Raw genomic sequence first — 23,508 nt, forward strand, 5'->3', positions numbered from 1 at the left:
ACAACTCATAACATTGTCGTTATGCCATTATCTTAATTCTACTGTTTATGTTGCCATAAAAGTCTTCCTTTTCTGGTTCCACATTTCTTTCCTCATTTGTCACTTCATGCGTTATCATCGTGTTGTTGGTTACCTTATTCAAACACACCGTCACTAAGGCTTTCAAGCAAGCCACCACTAAAACAATTGCCAATATAACTACTAAACCAACAAACAAGTCTGCTACTCCTTGTATATGTTCATACCTATGACATAGTTATATGTCGATGACATTTAACATTATATACCAAACTAACAAGCTTCCTAAAAGGTAAATAAAGAAAATCCCTTAATATGTAACATAATCGGATTATTTGTCTTACCCTGATCCCCCTATCTCCCGGGGTTGAACTCAATCCCCTGATCATGAGTGTAGTTGTGATACATTTTTTTTTTTTTTTTTTTCACTCATGCTGTATTAATATCAGTAGATAATTGTATGTCATGCATGTAGGCAAATAAATGTCACTATTCCAAGTAGGAATATCACATGTTGAAAATGTAATGTTTATCAATGCAAGGGGTGTTAAAATGTAATTCAAATGACTGTAAATCACGACTATCATTTTTCTACCACTGAATGTTCTGCTGGGCTGCTAGGTGCAGCCTCATTTTCTGTGGGATCGTCCACCTTAGCCCCATGTGCTTGTTTGCAATGAGGGGCATGAATCCAACTTTCTATTTTGGGTCCATATTTGTTTCTATTCTTATCAATCTCCTATGGTTTATCAATTCGTTCCAAGATACCGCAACCAAAGGTTTTAACCAAAGCTCTACCAAACTATTTCCAATTTGAACAAAAATGCCAGTGAAACAATGATTCGAAGGATTAACTTCAAGGGGTCAATAAATTTATTCTATAGCCAGATCTAATTTTCCCATCCAATAGTTTGCCTTGCCACATGTCATATTATAACACCTTAATAAACCTTCGAAAAAATGTTTCCCATCTCAACAAATTTCCTTTTTTACAAATAGCCATGTGTAACTTACGTATTTAACTACAATTTCCTCTCAATTTGTTTGGCCTAACTGGCCGCAAAAGTGGCTGCCAGCATGCAGTACCGTTTTTTATCTACCAAGGAAGTGTTCCACACAAGACCTCTACCAAAATGTTGTTTGTAAAAACAAATCTGGGATTTCTGATTACATGGATGCACACTCTCAGGACATTTTCAGGCTGCTGTTAACAATCCACTACGATGACTTAATTCCTTTACCCACAATCAAATAATTAGTACAAATTGAGGATATTATCCCTATCACATTCTTTTATAGATTCATTATGTTGGATCTAATTTTTTCCAATAATTTTCCACTGCTGTAAGGCGGAACAATAGCTCTCATAAGTCTTAGTAATATCGTACTTAATTTGCCCAGCAGAGAATAATTTATTTACTATCCTTTCTCATCTGTTAACCAGTGACTTTGTTTAAACTCCAGAACTGAAAACCCACAATAGTTCAAACCAGCAAAATTTTCTTTACTCTTTTCCCATATCATCTATGCCTAAAACACATCCATACATACAGCACAATTTATATGCTGATAAAATTCAAGTTTATATATATAAAATCCATGAGCAGAGTATTCTGGGAAGTCAGTGTAAGACCTCTCCCAAATTTGGATGTTTTTGTACTTCCTCATTTCCTTTTATGAAGCTCATATCCATAAATAGATGTTATTCTCATATACATTCTATCAAAAATGGAATCCCAAAATTACTCACAATTTTACTATTAATTAATGGCTGCTCATAACCCAGCACATCAAATTTTTTATATTCCATTTCCCTTGACAAAAGAGATAATGTTCATAATCAAATTATATTTCTATTTTATTTTACGGATTCTCTGGATATTCAATCCCATCCACATATCCCAATCCCATCCACATATAACTATCCATTTCCAGACAGGCACACTGTCGGTGTCAACAATCTTGTAAGATTGATACACAAAAACACACACACACATGCATTATGCATATTTGTTTGCGTTGGAACCATTATTTACAGATCAGATGGGTGTCAATTTTATTTCAATTTCATAAAATTTGTCAATCAAATTCAAAATGCTTATAGACAAATGAACCAAAAGTCCATTCTTAGAAAACCTTTATGATGTCAAATTGAAATTACCCTTTCTGCCTTCACAATAATCTATCCAAATTTTGACTACACACCCATTTGCATGTCAGTCTACCATTGACCTATCAATTGTGCGGAACAATAGTCCGAAATTCCCACCTGATCATCATGTGACTCTTGTTACTTGGTTTGCCAACAATTGCAACGCAATTGTTCCAAACTTTGTAAATTTAAAATTGCTGTGCCCAAAATAGAAGATCCAATTTTGGCATTTGATCAATTAATTATTAATTTGTTAACAAGCAAAAAGAAAAATGAATCATTCTTGCTCTGAAAACTTTTCAGACACAAGAATCATCGACAGTTATTCATGTTTGTCCAGTAATCTAATTTGTTGAGGCCAATCGTCATTTGGGATTTGTCGCAATGAAGGCCTAATCATTGTCTGAGGTATCGGTCAGCACTGGTACCCTTGATCTTGGTTTCTTTGTCCTTGGTTTCTTTGTCCTTGGTTTCCCTGTCGAAATTGTCTTCTGCTCAGATATGGGCATCTCCTTATCCAGTGGCCCATCTCTCCACAGTTGAAGCACCGGCTTCTGTCGTTACCTGGGCTGTGCACCTGTGCACTTGTATTGCTGGGCTGCATCTCTACATCCCTGAGTTGCCACTGCAATCTCTCGTTATCTCCTGAAACACGAAAAAATTCTCTGTACCGTCCTTTTTGGGGAGACAACTGGAAATCAGATGGGACAACTGTCACTTTCATTCCTAATTTCGAGGGCAGTTGTGCATTTGTCTCCTCCACTGTATCCTGTATCCTTTTTATTTTAAATTCTACATCCGTTATCTGTTCTTGCTGTTCCCGTTGTCTGGATTCACCATCCCAAAGATGGAATGCAAGCCAGTCTACCGTTAGATTCTGTCTCTTTCTGGCTTTCAATCTTTGTTCTAATCTTTCCAATCGACTTCGCTCAAATGTACCATCTCTTGGAAACTCCTCATCATGTCCCTTTGTCCACAAATACCAATTCTCGACCTGCCTTATAGCTTCGGCACCATAACGGTCGTACATATGATGTGTACAAGTACCTTTTTTTTTTGGAATCTCTGGTTGTCCTTGTGTATTCTTGTAGGCTCCATTTCCCATTCTGCCTTTTATCAAAGTAGCGTTGGATGTGTTGTAGTTTGTTCCTCTAAAGCTTCACTCGTACCTCCAGGAAGGGTCTCTCCACCTGTTCACACGGTGATTTCCAGAGAATCTCCCTCAGCTGTGGCTTTTGCACAATCCAATCTCACAGATCAGTATTTGCAGATGAGCCGGAGGGTCAGTATGAAATGGGTGAATCCTCAGGTGTCCGCTCTGTTTGACGGGGAAATCACACAATGGTAACCGCACATATATATCTGTATATAAACTCACCACCTTGCTCAATTTTCCCAGGTTGTCTCCACATTGATAATATCTCGCAAAGATATCAAAGCTTCTTTCTTGAGACCGCATTTTCATTAATCAAACAATCAATATATTCAATTCAATTTATTCAGTTCAATTTATTCAGTTAAATTTATTCAATTAAATTCAATCAATTAGATTCAATCAATTAACAATTCAATCAATTATTCAATTTCAATTAATTCATCAATATTCATCAATAAATCAAATTAATCATTTTGGATGACTCCTTGCATAAGCCCTTTCCCCAATGATGTCAGGACAGGTCCATCCATTGACTGAGATCGAATCTCATCGGTCGTCACCTCTGGTTCGTACCTCATGTTAATTGATGAATCACCGTCCTGTCCTAGGGTCATATCTGACATATTTCCCCATTTTGCCTGGTCTCCACAAATTTTCTTTGCAACCACTAAAGGCAACTCATCCTTCATTCGTGAGACAGCCAAAATGGATGGCAGATATTAAAGTTCTTTGGGAAAAATATCTCATCATTTTCCTTTTAATAGTACCCAAAATCTCTTGGCCATTTAAATTTCGTAAAACTCCTGAAATAAGACTGTAAATTCCTTCAATCATGCTAAATTTTGAAGCTCCATCGCTTGTAACACCCAATTTATCCCATAGGGCTTGAAAGTTCTTTCCCAAGTTCATGCAATCATTCTGCATTTGAACCCTATGATATCATTCATAATAATCATCATGATTTTATAGTCATGGTCATATCATAATCATCTATTTAAAACGAACATTTCCTTTATCACCACAGTTATGTGGTATAATCAACAATAGAATAAAACTGTACATAGCAACAGGCTACCTCATGGCCACTTAGTATACCTATTGACAATAAGTCATAACAGTATCGAATAATCATTGAACAATTCAAAAATCGCTTCCACTGCTCCAGCCGCAGCATTCGTCATTTTGTCTGCTCATCCGCATGACCAAAACGAAATAAAGGGAGCTCAACCATTACACAGCGCTTTTAATGGCGCATGCCATAGAAACTCAACGCAATTTCGACTCAGCCAGAAAACGAGCAAATTTTGCAGGATGTTAACTGGAATTAGTCGTGAAAATATATCCAAAATACACAAAAAATACACATCCACAAAATAAACAACAAACCCAAACAAACCCAAGGTCGACCCTCTTACACAGTAAATTACATCATTTCAGCATCGTATTGATTGCTGAAATATTCCAGGGTTTATACATACCTTAAAAGAGGTATGCGTGGTGTTTCCCCCTCCCACGTTTATTCCAGGGTTTATACACACCTTAAAAGAGGTATGCGTGGTGTTGCCCCCTCCCACTTTTAATTCCTCATTAAATTACTTATTAAATTACTTATTAAATTACTCATTAAATTACTCATTAAATTACTCATTAAATTATTCGTTAAATTACTCATTAAATTACTCATTAAATTACTCATTAAATTATTCGTTAAATTACTCATTAAATTACTCATTAAATTACTCATTAAATTACTCAGTAAATTACTCATTAACTTAACTTACATAGTTTCAGCATTGTATTGATTGCTGAAATATTCCAGGGTTTATACACACCTTAAAAGAGGTATGCGTGGTGTTGCCCCCTCCCACTTTTAATTACTCATTACATCGTTTCCATTAAAAAAACATCGCTTCTACTGCTCCAGCCGCAGCATTTGTCACTTTGTTTGCTCATCCGCATGACCAAACCGAAATAAAAGGAGCTCAACCATTACACAGCGCTTTTAATGGCGCATGCCATAGAAACTCAACGCAATTTCGACTCGGCCAGCAAACGAGCAAATTTTGCAGGATGTTAACTGGAATTAGTCGTGAAAATATATCCAAAATACACAAGAAATACACAAAAATACACTCCCACACAAATAAACAACATTTATTCCGTTCAACAGAACAAACATTTCCTCTATCATGACACGCATGTCTTCAAAATTATATGACCAAGAGAAAAAGTAAAATTAATTAAAACTGCGGGCAGTGATGATCCGGGGACCATACCGCTCCATCCTGATTGGACGAGTGCGTGCTAGAGTCGTTAACAACGACAGTCCAGATCCGATTGTTCAAAATTTCAACTCAATCGATCGAAAAATGAACGCAGGGATGCATTTTAAAGGTGCAGTGGCACTAACTGAGTTGCCACGAATATGGCCACGAAATTGCCAATATGGCCATCACAAAATATTTTCCTTAATCAATTGGCTCATAGCTTCTACTGTTGTGTATAATTACCAATCTGCAAGTATTTCATCCGAAGATGTATCTCTCAGGAATTTTAATTAAATAAGTCATTTATAAATCAACGAGTTAATTTATTAAATGATTAATCAATAAATCAATATTTTCCTTGACAGCCACATCACTTGGTCAGTGTCATGTCCAAATATCAGCTTCCTTACTCAAAAGGTGCCTGAGTTAATGTAATGTAATTACTGTAATAAGATTACTGCAATTACTGTAATGATTACTGTAATTACTGTAATTACCGGAACTGTAATTACTGTAATTACCTCAGGTAATTACTGTAATGTAATTACTGTAATGTAATAAGAAATGTAATTAATTAAATAAGTACGGGTTCCAACAACAAGTTCCAACAACAAGTTCCAACAACAAGTTCCAACAAGTTCCAACAACAAGTTCCAACAAGTTCCAACAACAAGTTCCAACAGCAAGTTCCAACAACAAGTTCCAACAGCAAGTTCCAACAGCAAGTTCCAACAACAAGTTCCAACAACAAGTGCCAACAGCAAGTTCCAACAACAAGTTCCAACAAGTTCCAACAGCAAGTTCCAACAGCAAGTTCCAACAGCAAGTTCCAACAACAAGTTCCAACAAGTTCCAACAGCAAGTTCCAACAACAAGTTCCAACAACAAGTTCCAACAACAAGTTCCAACAGCAAGTTCCAACAGCAAGTTCCAACAACAAGTTCCAACAACAAGTTCCAACAACAAGTTCCAACAACAAGTTCCAACAACAAGTTCCAACAACAAGTTCCAACAACAAGTTCCAACAACAAGTTCCAACAACAAGTTCCAACAACAAGTTCCAACAGCAAGTTCCAACAACAAGTTCCAACAGCAAGTTCCAACAGCAAGTTCCAACAACAAGTTCCAACAGCAAGTTCCAACAAGTTCCAACAAGTGCCAACAGCAAGTTCCAACAACAAGTTCCAACAACAAGTTCCAACAGCAAGTTCCAACAGCAAGTTCCAACAACAAGTTCCAACAAGTTCCAACAAGTGCCAACAGCAAGTTCCAACAACAAGTTCCAACAACAAGTTCCAACAAGTTCCAACAAGTGCCAACAGCAAGTTCCAACAACAAGTTCCAACAACAAGTTCCAACAACAAGTTCCAACAAGTTCCAACAACAAGTTCCAACAAGTTCCAACAACAAGTTCCAACAACAAGTTCCAACAGCAAGTTCCAACAACAAGTTCCAACAAGTTCCAACAACAAGTTCCAACAGCAAGTTCCAACAACAAGTTCCAACAACAAGTTCCAACAGCAAGTTCCAACAGCAAGTTCCAACAACAAGTTCCAACAAGTTCCAACAACAAGTTCCAACAGCAAGTTCCAACAAGTTCCAACAGCAAGTTCCAACAAGTTCCAACAGCAAGTTCCAACAGCAAGTTTCAAGTATATCGGACCGGTAGTTGTTGAGAAACAGCGGTCGCATACAGACAGACCGACACACACACCGAGATTACTGGAATTATAGATAGATAAAATCCGATCTCATTAAAACCTTCAGACAAACCACTAGCATATATTATTCCTAGGACTAAAATCACCAGGACCATTATCAAACATTTATCAAAATATTAGGACCATCATCAAACCAATGAATGACTCAATCCTTTAATGACTCCATCCAAACCCAGACATTTTGAGTTCCGTAACTTTAATACTTCAAATTTTCCATTCCTTCCCTTCCTTATCCTTCGATGTAGGGATGGGTTCTTTTTAGGATCATGTTGCATCGAGCATTATTTTTCAAACAGTGTGACTATTAAGCCCACGCCAAAACCTCTGACATCCCACCATTAACACCTATTTTAAGCGTGCCGAATCAGTAAGCATCACCCCTTCTATGAGCCTCGACCAGAGGGTGGTTGTCACCCACAAACACTCGTCGCGAGCTGTTCCATTGTCTGTTGATTCCCATTCTGCTGTTTTTTGTCTCATAATCAAGATAAATTTGGAACAGCCCTTAAACTAACACCAAGCAGATCAATTTTTATATTTAAATATAAAATCATTTTCTCATTAATTCATAATCATAAAATCATTTAATCCGTGTCACCCATGCTATTTATCTAGCAAATTTCGTCAAAAAAAATCGAACGAGTTTTAGTTATGGCGGGAAAACTGAAAAAAAATTCTCTATTTAAAACGGGTGTACACGATTGTACACGTGTACGGACCTTACCGAACCTTACCGACCCGGCAAACAAATCGCCTCATGGTGCACTTCATGAGCCGACTTGCCCGCAGACCAGAGTAAGGCTCTTAACACCCAGCGTATACCGTACGCATATGCAAGCACACGAATAATAGAATCATTTAAACCGTTCCATCCGTGACTTTTACCTTGGACGGTCGTGACAAAAATACTTTTACACTCCTTGGATTACCTACGGAATGCAAGTCCCACACACCAAATCCTCCATCTTCAGAATTCATATTTCATAATGGACAGATCCCCAAGACGTCATGCTTACATGCTCACCTTGGCGACGTCCACTCGAAATTTCAGCGGTGCCTCCATATTGTTGTAGAATTTGTGTATGACTCACAGGACTCCAAAGACCGGACACAGGTTACAAAAGGTCTAGTTTATTAAACTGTATTCACTTCATCCAATTACCAAAATGATACCGCATAATATAATGGATCAGGTTAACTCTTTTCGCTGGTCCTTCTCTCCATCCGACACTCCCGTTCGGTCAGCGCTTCACGTAGCAAGTACTCGTTCATTCCATCGTTCCGTCGGGCAGGGCTTCTGAGGACAAGTCTACTTTACTCAACGTTTGCTCTCGTTATATCGCCAAACTGGACTTAATCTCCTCTCCGCTAATGTCCCGAGGTCATGCATCGCACCGAGTCCTGGCATCAGCTCGCTCCCCTCCTGCTGTGATTTCCATTTACACAGCAGGGGGGGTGCTCTAGCCTGGGGCCTTGACCAGGTGTTTCAAGAGATTACATTGTTCGTGCACATTCCTAACTCATTTACAAACTCGTCCTTCACAGAGTTTGCATGTAAAATGTATTTGCTTTGTTACCAGGTTAATTAATAAGTTACCAGTGCCAATTAATAAGTTACGCTGAGTTACACTTCCACAACAGCAAGGGTTTCCTCCTGGCGCACCTCCCATGTAGATCAAATTTGTGCAGCCTCTTTCTAGTGGTAGACTCGTGCACTTTGACATCCACAGTGGCAAGAGCTACCTGTAGGTCCCGTGATGACATTCTGGAGTTCTTAGAGACCTCTTTCACCATCTTGCGGTCTGCTCTCGGGGTGAACTTGCTGGGGCGGCCTGGCCTGAACAAGTTGGCAGTTGTTTGGAATCTTCTCCACTTGTAGATGATCTTCCAGACAGTCGAATGATTGATTTCAAATTGTTTGGAGATCTTTTTAAATCCCTCCCCAGACTCGTAGGCATCTATAACCTTCTTTCTGAAGGCCTCAGAGAGCTCTTTTGATCTCGGCATGGTGACGCCGCACACTTCAACAACAAAGAGCAAACCAAACTAAATGTCTGAGGTTTAAATAAGACAGGTTCCTCCAAGATCCTCTCTAACGATGTTCTAATAATTTGCACCTGAGCTGGTGCACCTGATTCTAATTTTAGGTATTTGAAGTTGTGATAAATGTAGGGGTGTACTTCCTTTTTCCACATGCGAAATTTGCATTTATGTTTTTTTTTATTATACAATGGACTACAAAATGTAAATATTTCATGATATTTGTTATATTATATCACCATTATCTATCAATATTGTTGAAATGAAGATCAAATAGCTGTATGTTGAAATATGTTGAAAAAGTCAAAACTTTACTTGGGGTGTACTTACTCTTTCACGTGACTGTGTGTGTGTGTGTGTGTGTGTGTGTGTGTGTGTGTGTGTGTGTGTGTGTGTGTGTGTGTGTGTGTGTGTGTGTGTGTGTGTGTGTGTGTGTGTGTGTGTGTGTGTGTATGTATATATGTATATATATATATATATATATATATATATATATATATATATATGCATGCGTACGTACGTGCATACGTACATGCATATGTATATATATGTATATATATATATATATTGTTGCAAATTAGAACTGATTAGATTTTGGCATCAAAGGTCATGTCAGGTATAAATGTGATACTTGAGAACAGCTGAATGGATTTAAATCAAACTTACGCCAAGTTTGTATAATGATGTAATAATGTGGGCGGAGGCATACCGACGTCGCGATGTCGAAGAGTGCTGTTCGAGTTCTTCTTACATCTGTCACTTTCTCTCCAGGATAAGGGCAGTACAGCTCTACATGTAGCAGCCAAGGCTGGCCAAGCCTTACAAGCCGAACTGCTCGTCGCTCATGGTGCTGACCCAGGTGCCCTCGATGCTCTCGGCCAGACACCTGTGCAATGTGCCAGGTACATTTGAGCCATAATTCACTTTAAAGGATGCGTGTCTCAAAGTAGGTCACTTCTATGAGTTGATTTGTATAACAGTACTAATCATTTTTAATACGGAGTAATATTGCCTGGTTTGTGTGGGAAGGACATGCATACAAAGGTTATGAGAAGTCATAAGAGATATTTCATTGCCGTTTAGATGGAGCAAAGTTCATTCTTACACTGATGAGTTTTTCCAATGATTATAAATTGGTATATTGTGAATGTGTAATGTGGTATATCTATTATATTCTACTAAGGTGATCAGTCTGTCTGTCTGTCTGTCTGACCGTGGGTGAGACCTCTCCCGTTGAGGGAGTAGCTCCACCCATTCTGGGAGTGGCTTCAAAAACAAATTTCCACCATTTTGTTTGCCTCGCTTCCCTCTGAGGCTCCATCTGCCTCTGATAGGCCTCTGATGTCCATTTAAAGCCTGAACCAACACGTTTTCTATCATAATTACCTTTTGAAAGAAACAAAGTTAAATTTTGATTGCAAATCATGCAAAGGAAGCAAGTTAATGCCTGTTTCGTTCAGAGCGATTATACACCGCCCAAAGAAGATGCGTTTTCATAATAATGCAAAGAAAATATAATCGTGGTCTGTAATAAAATTAAAAAATTGGTTTCTGCACTAGTTTTCACGGCTGAATCCTTTGCAAGTGCAGGACATGTTTTCCACAATGTGAAATAAATGTTGCTTTTTTTTTCTTTTTCTTTTTTTTCTCTCTTTTTTTTTTTGTATACAGAATCGCGGCTTGTGTAAGACCTAACACATTGAACATGAAAACATGCACAGACACATAAAACGTGCAATGAAGGGAGTGGGAGACAAGAGGGGGAGAGTGAGAAGCACACACGCACAACAACAGAAGAGAACAGGAACGTCGGTAGATCTGTGGAAGGGGGAGGGCTTGGGGAGGAGGGAGGGGTACACGGTACAAAGCAAATGAACACTTATAGGAATTTCAGGAAAGAAGTTGAGGATTTACAGAGGCGGATTTGGGGTGTTTTAACGGGGGTAGAAAAGATCAAGGTTTTGGTTGGGGGAAGATAATGAGATGGTGGTGAACAGCTGTTTTAAAGACCTGGATGGAGGAGAGGGATTGAAGAGAGTGTGGGAATTTGTTCCAGAGGTGGCAGAAAAGAGGAATGAAGGAGGGAAGGTGAGCAGAGAGTCTTGATTTTGGCAGTTTCACCAGAAGAGGGTTGCTGGCAGATCTTGTGTGTCCTGCAGGAATACTTTGGGGACAGAGCACAGACAGAGCAGGGGGAGCAAGGCCGGAGAGGAGTCGGTAGAAGACAAAAAGACCACCTACCTGCCTGCGGTGAGAGAGAGAAAGGCCCTCAGAATCAGCTTCATCGCGGGAGATTCCAATGATTCTGAAATCTTTGGTTTCAACTGCGTGAAGCCGAGCTAGGTGTGAGGCAGGAGCACCAGCCCAGAGGGGGGAGCAGTATTCCATTGAGCTGCGGATGAAAGCTTTGTATGTGGTGAGGAGCTCAGAAGTACCCAGAAAGGAGTTCGTGCGACGGAGGATGCCTAGTCGGCGACTGGCTTTGGAGGCCAGCTTGGAAATGTGGTTTTCCCAGGAGAGATCATGGCAGATAGTGAGACCCAAAAGCTTTAGTGAAAGAACCTCTTCATATCAAGAGGATTGTTCAGAAAGTAGATTGGAGGGTTGTCCAGACGGTCTTTTCAGAGAGACAAAGTGAGAATGTGAGATTTGTCAGGATTGAAAGACATGTTCCACTTGTTTGACCAGTTTGTGATATTGTCCAGGTCTGCAGAGAGTGAAGAGGCTGCTGCCTGCCGATCTGAGGGTTGGGATTATGGAGCGGCAGAGAGTGGAGTCATCAACAAAGAGATAGAGAGGATTTTCCAGAGTCAAAATATCTCTATTATATTCTGCTAAGGTGAGTCTGCGTGGGAGGTTCTCTGGCCGTGGGAGTGGCTCCACCCATTCTGGGAGGGGCTTCAAAAACACATTTCCACTCTTTTGTTTTCCTCACATTTCTCTGAGGCTCCATAGGCCTCTGTCCATTTTAAGACTGATTCAACGCGTCTGTCATGTGCAAGTACATGGCCTGTAATCCACAATGTGAATTAAATAAATAACAGATGGGAAATTGCCGAGATATATTAAAAATTCACAGCACAGTATCGTACACTGCCTGCCTGGCAAGCCTGGTGTTGGGCTAGCGGCTAGGGTGCCAGCTTAGGATCCCAGGATCCTGGGTTCGAATCCCGGTCGATCGCTGAATTAACGCCAGGGGGGTTGACTCAGCCTGTCATCCTTCCGAGGTCGGCTAATTGAGTACCAGTTCACTGGTAATTCCCAAGCGGTATCCGTAAAAGGCGACAAAAAGGGTTGGCGGCAGGAAGGGCATCCGGCCGTAAAACATTGCTTCAAAAAGGGGACAAAAAAACAACAACAACCACGGTCCCCGAAAAAGGCCAACCCCAGCTTTGCGGGGAAAAATGGCCTCTGAAGGGGGGTAAAGGTGGTATCGTACACTGCCCAAATGTATGTTTTCATAAAGCAAATGAATAATTAAAAATAAAAACTTTTAGTAAAAAGTTACCTCTTGACTAAACGAAATAAACATTTTAATTACAACTCATGCAAACGAAACAGGTAATGCATGTTTACTTCACAGCAATCGCGGGAAGCGGTATCCGATACACCGCCCAAAGGAGATTCGTTTTCATATGCATACACCACACAAATGTAAGTTTTCATAAAGCAAATGATAATTTTAAAAAAAAACTTTTGGTGAAAAGTTACCTTTTGAATAAACGAAATAAACATTTCGGAAATGAATGAGACCACAAATGAACGATCCCCTCTCCAGTGTGTCATCCCCTCTCCTTGAGCAACAAAGTCCTTAAAAATATTTAAGCAAAAAGACAAATAAAGCAAATGGAAAGGCAATAGAATTGTGAAACATCGGTGTGTTTCATTACCAAGTAGCTTGTGGAGTGCTCGCCAAGTGGCTTAAGCACTCATGTAAACACTCCAACAAAATGGTTGATGAGGAACGGCTGACTGGCAAGCGATTAGTGATGTATACAGCGAAGATCAGACATTTAATGATTAGGGCTTTATCACAATTATTTTCATTGCACTTGATGAAGTCACCTTTTCAGCACATTCCTTCATCTTTTTTTTTCACCGCATATAATTCTCCAAACAGTAAAGAAAGTCAAGTTTAACGTTTTTTGCAATTTGTAAATATGGAGAAGGAGGGATCATCGCCCTGCTTGCTTAAAGTAAATATGTTAATACGCTGAGTTATAAGAATCGTTAATTTCATTAAAATTTTGGATTTCACTCCAGATTTCAACACTTAATTAGTGGTTGATGATTCTCCGATCTTAAAATCCAAAGGCAGATTTTGATTATTTTCTTTACTTAGTCCATGAGAGTACACCGTGGTTCTAAGGCAAGGCATTTTTGAGCATGCCAAAATAAATGGTGGATTAAGGCCCCTGCGGGCTGACCAAGGATAATCCTGTTTTGTTTTTTCATGATGAGATGAGTTGATCATCTACAAAGGGAGTGTTTAAATGTACCCAAACACCAGTTTTCATTCATGCGCCCCCTTGATGTGCATGCAAAATATTGGTCAGCTCGTTTTCATGGTTTTGGAGTTATGGAGGATGCACACATACACACACATTCTCTTTTATCATCTTAGACTGAACTTTCATTTTTAATTCAATATTTAACTTCTAGACATATAGTTGACGTGCGTTTAATTTCCATATGTCAAAATTGTCCATAGGCGAACGTTTATACATTTAATTAGTTGCTTTTTTGATAAAAAGGCATAACAAAGCCTAATGCCTTGTAATATATCAAGGCGTCGGGAATCAAACTCTTACCATTTTTTTTTTTTATCGTTATTTATTATCACGTAGATTTATTTTGACGTGGAATTCTAATTTTGATAACACCATGGTGTCGAGGGGACATTGCCGAGAAGAGCGGGTGCTCGCATGAACTTGTACAACGTAAAATAAATGAAAAACAGTCGCTGGGGCGTTTGTATGAACAAGTGCACAGTAAATTAATTTTGCCTGTGCAAGTGCGCATGCTCTGATTTGGAAGATGGAAAATCGTAAAAAATCAACAGATGGCTCGGTGCCCACCAAATTTGGCATACGAGTCGTTGGTAACCATGGGCAGGTCCTAGGCACAAGAAAAAAAAAATCCTGACCCTCATCTAACTCTCACCCCACGTGTGTTTTTCTTGTACACATCTTCAAGAGGACATGTAAGTTAGTTTGTATGTTAAATTTCATATCGATAGACCCTTCAGAGTCTATGAAACATCTTAAAGTTGAAAAATAATTTTGTTGTAAAACAACTACCAAAATTATGCTTTCTCTAAATAGCAGCTTTCTGCAATTTAATGCAATTGAGAGGCTGTCCTGGCAATCGTTTCAAAGCATTCATTGATTATATGATAAGGGAAAAAGGAACCATATGATTTGAGCTGTTTGTGTGATGCTGCTTTGGACTTTCATAACTTTGACAGTTGACAAATAAATGCAAATTTTTACGACGATATTTTCTGGACAACATTCGTATGCCATCAAAAAGTTTTTTAGTCTGAAAAGAATGAGCAAACTACAGCAAGAGGACCATAATATTTAATAAAATCCTGATGCAAGTAACAAGTTACATTGTTAGTCGGTTTTGATATTTTGTCTTAATTTACGTCTTAATACATAAGCCCAAATAAATTCGCTATTTTTTGTCCCCCGTCGCACCGCGGAGCGAAAGGGGGACTATGGTTTTCCCCTACGTGCGTGCATGCGTAAGCGAAGGACCGAATTCTAATCTGGTGTGTGGGTGTATCTACTCATAAGGAAGAACACTATGGGTGAGGGCAGAGTGACGTCACTTCCGCTTAGTAACGGCGTCACGTGCCCGAGAGCGATGAAAACAATCACGCCGCGCGCTTGCAGTGTGTGTGCTTTGTGTTTGCAGACTTGTGCAGGAAAGTGCTAGATTTTGTGTTGTTGCAACGGTTTAACTTACGACTTTCGTCACATACTACTGGCCACTTACAGTCACGTGAAAAAGTCAGTACACCCCATGTAAAGTTTTGACTTTTTCAACATATTTCAACATACAGCTATTTGATCTTCATTTCAACAATATTGATAGATAAAGGTGATATAATACAACAAATATCATGAAACATTTACATTTTGTAGTCCATTGTATAATTTAAATAAACATAAATGCAAATTTCGCATGTGGAAAAAGTAAGTACACCCGTGGCTCTAATAGATGGTTTTGCCCCCTTTGGCAAAAACAACCTCAAGTAGGCATTTCTTATAACTGTCTTCCAGTCTCTGACATCGACTGGGAGAAATTTTTGCCCACTCCTCCATGCAGAATTCTTTCAGCTGTGCGATGTTTGAGGGGTTTCTTGCATGCACAGCTCATTTCAAATCCCCCCACAACATCTCGATGGGATTTAGATCCGGGCTTTGACTTGGCCATTCCAGAACCCTCCATTTCTTTCTTTTCAGCCATTCCTTGGTGGATTTACTGGTATGTTTAGGGTCATTGTCATGTTGCAAGGTCCACCTTCGGTTGAGCTTCAACTTCTCCGACAGATGGCCTCACATTATCCTCAAGCACCCTCTGGTACAATGAAGAATTCATAGTGGATTCTATGCTGGTGAGCTGCCCAGGCTCTGATGCAGCAAAGCTGCCCCAAACCATAATATTTCCACCACCATGCTTTACAGTTGGTATTAGGTTCTTGTGGTCAAATGCTGTCTTTGGTTTTCACCAAACATGTCTTCTGGTACTGTGGCCAAATAGGTCTACCTTTGACTCATCTGTCCAGAGCACATTGTTCCAGAAGTGCTGGTCCTTGCCTAGGTGTTCATTGGCAAACTTTAGTCTTGCCCTGATGTTCTTTCTGGACAGCAAAGGTTTCCTCCTGGCACACCTCCCATGTAGATCAAATTTGTGCAGCCTCTTTCTAATGGTAGACTCATGCACTTTGACATCAACAGTGGCAAGAGCTACCTGTAGGTCCCGTGAAGACATTCTGGGGTTCTTAGAGACTTCTTTCAGCATCTTGCGGGCTGCTCTCGGGCTGAACTTGCTGGGGCGGTCTGGCCTGAACAAGTTGGCAGTTGTTTGGAATCTTCTCCACTTGTAGATGATCTAACGGACAGTCAAATGATTGATTTCAAATTGTTTGGAGATCTTTTTAAATCCCTTCCCAGACTCGTAGGCATCTATAACCTTCTTTCTGAAGGCCTCAGAGAGCTCTTTTGATCTAGGCATGGTGACGCCGCACACTTCAACAACAAAGAGCAAACCAAACTAAATGTCTGAGGTTTAAATAAGACAGGTTCCTCCAAGATCCTCTCTAACGATGTTCTAATCATTTGCACCTGAGCTGGTGCACCTGATTCTAATTTTCGGTATTTGAAGTAGTGATAAATGTAGGGGTGTACTTCCTTTTTCCACATGCGAAATTTGCATTTATGTTTATTTAAATTATACAATGGCCAAAAAAATGTCAATGTTTCATGATATTTGTTGTATTATATCACCTTTATCTATCAATATTGTTGAAATGAAGATCAAAAAGCTGTATGTTGAAATATGTTGAAAAAGTCCAAACTTTACATGGGGTGTACTTACTTTTTCACGTGACTGTATATCAGCATGTCTTACAACTATTTTGGCAATCTTCCAAGCGAAGCTAAAGAGAGATACGAGACCAAATTATCTGCAATTGGCCTTGCAATTGGTCCGTACCGGTTACCGGCAAGTGCGTGGATCAACGACCCGACGGCCTGGCCAGATGTTCAGTTCGCGGATGTGTACATGTACCTCACGAGCACACCAGGCATGAATGTACACCCGGGTACTTTCACCCTCTGACACCTGACAACCAAACGGCCGATGAAAGCAAACACGCGTACGCGTAGCAATGCGTGCGTACATGTTTATACATGCGCGATACACACAACAGTTACTTACTTATATTTTCAGTAGCTGTGATGTAATGACAATACCAACTGAAGTTAAAAGTAATAGTTTATATTTAAACTTACCCAGCCATGCAAGTGCAGTGGGTGGGCAGCTTATAGCAACAGCTATACAACTTCTATACAGCAACAACTTATAGCTTACAGCAATATGCTTTTAAGTCACTGGAGGCCCATCGGTACTTCACTGCTGGCTTCGTGCAGACAGCACATCATGTCAAATCTGCAACAGGGTTGATTATCTTGAAAGCTGATGTACGTCCATCACAGCGGGCTAATGACCCTTCACATCGCCCATGGCTAGCCACAAACAGTGACGGAGTAGTGCAAGCTGCCCACTGCACTTGCATGGCTGGGTAAGTTTAAATATAAACTATTACTTTTAACTTCAGTTAGTATTTTCATTACATCACAGCTACTGAAAATATGAGTAAGTAACTGTTGTGTGTATCGCGCATGTATAAACATGTACGCACCCATTGCTACGCGTGTTTGCTTTCATCGGCCGTTCGGTTGTCAGGTGTCAGAGGGTGAAAGTACACGGATGTACTTTCATACCTGGTGTGCTCGTGAGGTACATGTACACATCCGCGAACTGAACACCCGGCCAGGCCGTCGGGTCGTTGATCCACGCACTTGCCGGTAACCGGTACGGACAAATTGCAAGGCCAATTGCCGATAATTTGGTCTCGTATCTCTCTTTAGCTTCGCTTGGAAGATTGTCAAAATAGTTGTAAGACATGCTGATATAAGTGGCCAGTAGTATGTGACGAAAGTCGTAAGTTAAACCGTTGCAACAACACAAAATCTAGCACTTTCCTGCGCAAGTCTGCAAGCACAAAGCACACACACTGCAAGCGTTGGTGTGATTGTTTTCATCGCTCTAGGGCACGTGACGCCATTACTAAGCGGAAGTGATCTCATCTCCGCCCCCACCCATTGAAAATTGGGTCGCCACGTCAAAATCCAAGATGGCCGACGCCATGTATGTCTGAACCTTGTGAGCGAAATATCTTGAAAAATAAGCGAAGTACCAATTTATAATCTGGTGTGTGGGTGTATCTACGCATAAGGAAGAACGCTATTGAAAATTGGGTTGCCACGTCAAAATCCGAGATGGCCGCCACCATATATATGTCTGAACCTTGTGAGCGAAATATCTTGAAAAATAAGCGAACTACTAACTTCTAATCTGGTGTGTGGGTGTATCTACGCATAAGGAAGAACGCTATTGAAAATTGGGTCGCCACGTCAAAATCCAAGATGGACCACAGACAAAAGAGAAAACGACGGGGGACCTAGGCGTAATTTTTCTCCACTTTACAAGACACTTTCATAACAGGACTCTGATTCGCAACTCGGGCTCGCAATGCCAAGGGCTCGGGCACGCAATGCCAAGGGCTCGGGCACCCAATGCCAAGGGCTCGGGCTCGCAATGCCAAGGGCTCGGGCTCGCAATGCCAAGGGCCCGGGCTCGCAATGCCAAGGGCTCGGGCTCGCAATGCCAAGGGCTCGGGCTCGCAATGCCAAGGGCTCGGGCTCGCAATGCCAAGGGCTCGGGCTCGCAATGCCAAGGGCTCGGGCTCGCAATGCCAAGGGCTCGGGCTCGCAATGCCAAGGGCTCGCGCTCGGGCTCGCAATGCCAAGGGCTCACGCTCGGGCTCGGGCTCGCAATGCCAAGGGCTCACGCTCGGGCTCGGGCTCGCAATGCCAAGGGCTCACGCTCGGGCTCGGGCTCGCAATGCCAAGGGCTCACGCTCACGCTCGGGCTCGGGCTCGCAATGCCAAGGACTCAGACAAGATGGACTCGACTCGACAATGCACCGAACAGGATTGGGACATCCTGTAGGTGGGGCTGGAGGGGATAAAAGGCAGTGTGCTGGGTCAAGTTGCACATATCGTTAGGGGCTAAAAAGGGTATTAGCATTGCTTTTACTGTTCGTTTGCTGTGCTTGGTTTTGAATGCACACCACCTGTTTGAATCAACCTGGTCTTTTGTGAATGTTTATCATTTCTTATGATCATGGTGTTCTTATGAACATGATCATGATCAAGTACAGACGATAGGCACAGCGACTAGCATGCATTCGACTGAAGTGTATGCGGGCCAGAGACTGCTCGGCTCACAATTGGGTCTATTGTGCTGCGCATGACCCTCGGTCAAAATCTGGAGTCCCACGGGACATAAAAGGCCCACAACCATTTTCGAGCCTTCGGGCTCAGCTGACCGGCTTGGCTGTTGTATGGCGGCTCGAGATCTGATCAAAGACCACTGGGTCACATGGCGTGAAAAGAGCCACTGGCACAGGATGAGAACCACGTTTGGAGTTTGAGTCCAGGCTCACTCTAACACTTGATAACACATGTATGTAAATGGATTCATAATATGCACAATGATCGAACTGTGTCTATAAGCAGAACAAAACCACACCTCATGCCTTTAATACCAGAATCGTGTGTATAAGGTGAAAATCTGCTTAGAATTTTGAGATGTTTGTCATGTTTTTTTTTGTTGTTGTTGTTGTTTAGCATTATTTCTTTATTTGATTTGACGTTTGCTTTGACCCACCTCCACACCCTTTACCAGGCAAGCGGGACATATTGAACTGGCAGAAAGACTGTTGGAGTGTCAATTTGAGCTTACAGATCGGCTTACATTCTACCTTTGCGGCCGCAAGCCTGGTAAGGTCAATGGAGCTGAAGGAAGTTGAGAGGGAGTTGGTGGGAGTAAGGGGGTGTGGTGTGCATTTTGGAGAAGTGGCGTGAGGAATTGGTGTGAGAAGTGTCTTACATTGTGAGGGTAGGAGAGTATGTTTTGTAAATGTCTGGAGGAAGGGACATACAGGAGGAGAAATCAGGAATGAAGTGAAGATGACAGGAAGACCTGGAAGTTTCTTCTTCTTTTATGGCCTTGATTATTCCCACCTCGTGGGTTTAGTCATGCAGAGGAGGAGACAGTTCTGTCCTCCAAATATTTCTAGAACTGGCAAGCCAGTCATGAAGTTTGACTGTGGCAGGAATTTGTAATTTGTTCATGACCAGTGCTGACATAACTCACCTATTTATCAACACAACTCACCTATAACTCACCCAGTGCCTAAATAACTCAAAACTCATTCATCACTCACCTACTCTTTGTGAAAGACACCATGGGATCTTTAAGGTCCACCAACAACCACTGCTGACATACGGATCCAACAAGTTAACGTCAATCTAATGGTCAGTGCACACAATGCCTCATGCTTCCTGATAAAAACCAGGTTGCAGTTTATAGCTGGGTCTGGATTTAAACTCACACTAGAAACATCTAAACTATCCTGCCAACAAGGACTTGAAATAGTGTAAAGTAAATACAATGGAGAGGGCTATGGCCTAGTAAGAGAGATTGCTGAGAGTAATATGGTAGAGGAATGGGATACTTAACTGTCTTTGTTTTCAGATCATAAGACTGGTCAACATTTTGTGATTCCGCAGATGGCAGACAGGTATTATATCTAATTTATTTCTATATTGATTTGTCTTTGCTTTGTCTCAGAATAATTCCTGCTCCTACTTTCACTTTATTTTGCTCCCACCCCTCTCTCTCTCTCCCTCTTTGTCTCTCTCTCTCTCTCTCTCTACCTCTCTCTACCTCTCTCTACCTCTTTCTACCTCTCTCTACCTCTTTCTACCTCTCTCTACCTCTTTCTACCTCTCTCTACCTCTTTCTACCTCTCTCTACCTCTTTCTACCTCTCTCTACCTCTCTCTTTCTACCTCTCTCTCTCTCTCTCTCTCTCTCTCTTTCTACCTCTCTCTCTCTCTTTCTACCTCTCTCTCTCTCTTTCTACCTCTCTCTCTCTCTCTCTCTTTCTACCTCTCTGTCTCTCTCTCTCTCTTTCTACCTCTCTGTCTCTCTCTCTCTCTTTCTACCTCTCTGTCTCTCTCTCTCTCTCTTTCTACCTCTCTGTCTCTCTCTCTCTCTTGCTACCTCTCTGTCTCTCTCTCTCTCTCTCTTTCTACCTCTCTCTCTCTCTCTCTCTTTCTACCTCTCTGTCTCTCTCTCTCTCTTGCTACCTCTCTGTCTCTCTCTCTCTCTTTCTACCTCTCTGTCTCTCTCTCTCTTTCTACCTCTCTGTCCCTCTCTCTCTCTCTCTCTCTCTCTCTCTCTCTCTCTCTCTCTTTCTACCTCTCTGTCTCTCTCTCTCTCTCTTTCTACCTCTCTGTCTCTCTCTCTCTCTCTCTCTCTCTCTCTCTTTCTACCTCTCTGTCTCTCTCTCTCTCTCTCTCTCTTTCTACCTCTCTGTCTCTCTCTCTCTCTCTCTCTCTCTCTCTCTCTCTCTCTCTCTTTCTACCTCTCTGTCTCTCTCTCTCTCTCTCTCTTTCTACCTCTCTGTCTCTCTCTCTCTCTTTCTACCTCTCTGTCTCTCTCTCTCTCTTTCTACCTCTCTGTCTCTCTCTCTCTCTCTTTCTACCTCTCTGTCTCTCTCTCTCTCTCTTTCTACCTCTCTGTCTCTCTCTCTCTCTTTCTACCTCTCTGTCTCTCTCTCTCTCTCTCTCTCTTTCTACCTCTCTGTCTCTCTCTCTCTTTCTACCTCTCTGTCTCTCTCTCTCTCTCTCTCTCTTTCTACCTCTCTGTCCTCTCTCTCTCTCTCTTTCTACCTCTCTGTCTCTCTCTCTCTTTCTACCTCTCTGTCTCTCTCTCTCTCTCTCTTTCTACCTCTCTGTCTCTCTCTGTCTCTCTCTCTCTTTCTACCTCTCTGTCTCTCTCTCTCTCTCTTTCTACCTCTCTGTCTCTCTCTCTCTCTTTCTACCTCTCTGTCTCTCTCTCTCTTTCTACCTCTCTGTCTCTCTCTCTCTCTCTCTCTCTTTCTACCTCTCTGTCTCTCTCTCTCTTTCTACCTCTCTGTCTCTCTCTCTCTCTCTCTTTCTACCTCTCTGTCTCTCTCTCTCTCTCTCTTTCTACCTCTCTGTCTCTCTCTCTCTCTCTCTCTTTCTACCTCTCTGTCTCTCTCTCTCTTTCTACCTCTCTGTCTCTCTCTCTCTCTTTCTACCTCTCTGTCTCTCTCTCTCTCTCTTTCTACCTCTCTGTCTCTCTCTCTCTCTCTTTCTACCTCTGTCTCTCTCTCTCTTTATACCTCTCTGTCTCTCTCTCTCTCTTTCTACCTCTCTGTCTCTCTCTCTCTCTCTTTCTACCTCTCTGTCTCTCTCTCTCTCTCTCTTTCTACCTCTCTGTCTCTCTCTCTCTCTCTCTCTTTCTACCTCTCTGTCTCTCTCTCTCTCTCTCTCTTTCTACCTCTCTGTCTCTCTCTCTCTCTCTCTCTCTCTCTCTCTCTCTCTCTCCTCTCTCTCTCTTTCTACCTCTCTGTCTCTCTCTCTCTCTATCTCTCTCTACCTCTCTCTCTCTCTCTCTTTCTACCTCTCTCTCTCTCTTTCTACCTCTCTCTCTCTCTCTTTCTACCTCTCTCTCTCTTTCTACCTCTCTCTCTCTCTCTTTCTACCTCTCTCTCTCTCTCTCTCTCTTCCTCTACCTCTCTCTCTCTCTCCTTTCTACCTCTCTCTCTCTCTCTTTCTACCTCTCTCTCTCTCTCTTTCTCTCTCTCTTTCTCTCTCTCTCTCTTTCTACCTCTCTCTCTCTCTCTTTCTACCTCTCTCTCTCTCTCTCTCTCTCTCTCTTTCTACCTCTCTCTCTCTCTTTCTACCTCTCTCTCTCTCTCTTTCTACCTCTCTCTCTCTCTTTCTACCTCTCTCTCTCTCTCTTTCTACCTCTCTCTCTCTCTTTCTCTTTCTCTTTCTCTTTCTCTTTCTCTTTCTCTTTCTCTTTCTATTTCTCTCTCTTTCTCTCTCTTTCTACATCTCTCTCTCTCTCTCTCTTTCTACCTCTCTCTCTCTCTTTCTACCTCTCTCTCTCTCTCTCTCTACATCTCTCTCTACCACTCTTGCAATTCTCTCTTTTTTATCCTCCTCATTGCTTCTATGTCTAACCTGTTTGTCTTTCTCCTCCTGCTGTCTTGTCTGGATGTCCACAGACAGAAGTAAGTGGTGTTCTTTCTGTCTGCCTCTCTTTCTATGTTTGTCTTTTTTCCCATCTTCACCATTCTCTCTCTCTCTCTCTCTCTCTCTCTCTCTCTCTCTCTCTCTCTCTCTCTCTCACACCAAAATTTATTTTCATATTCTGTTCTCTTCACCTCACATTCCTCCTTATTTCTTTTTCCCCC

General features: G+C 41.4%; 1 protein-coding gene across 2 annotated transcripts in view; it reads left to right on the forward strand.

Annotated features, from left to right (window-relative positions):
• The window catches only part of LOC137424268 (ARF GTPase-activating protein GIT1), a 117,656-nt gene that overhangs the window by 45,069 nt on the left and 49,079 nt on the right, over window positions 1-23,508 (forward strand). For both annotated transcript variants that reach the window (XM_078773734.1, XM_078773735.1), the window contains exons 6-8: window positions 10,126-10,256; window positions 19,900-19,994; window positions 20,752-20,797. In XM_078773734.1, the coding sequence (XP_078629860.1) occupies window positions 10,126-10,256; window positions 19,900-19,994; window positions 20,752-20,797 (272 nt within the window). The remainder of the gene's footprint in view (window positions 1-10,125; window positions 10,257-19,899; window positions 19,995-20,751; window positions 20,798-23,508) is intronic.

Source organism: Myxine glutinosa, chromosome 3 (assembly GCF_964187855.1).
Source record: "Myxine glutinosa chromosome 3, kmMyxGlut1.1, whole genome shotgun sequence".
Lineage (NCBI taxonomy): Eukaryota > Metazoa > Chordata > Myxini > Myxiniformes > Myxinidae > Myxine > Myxine glutinosa.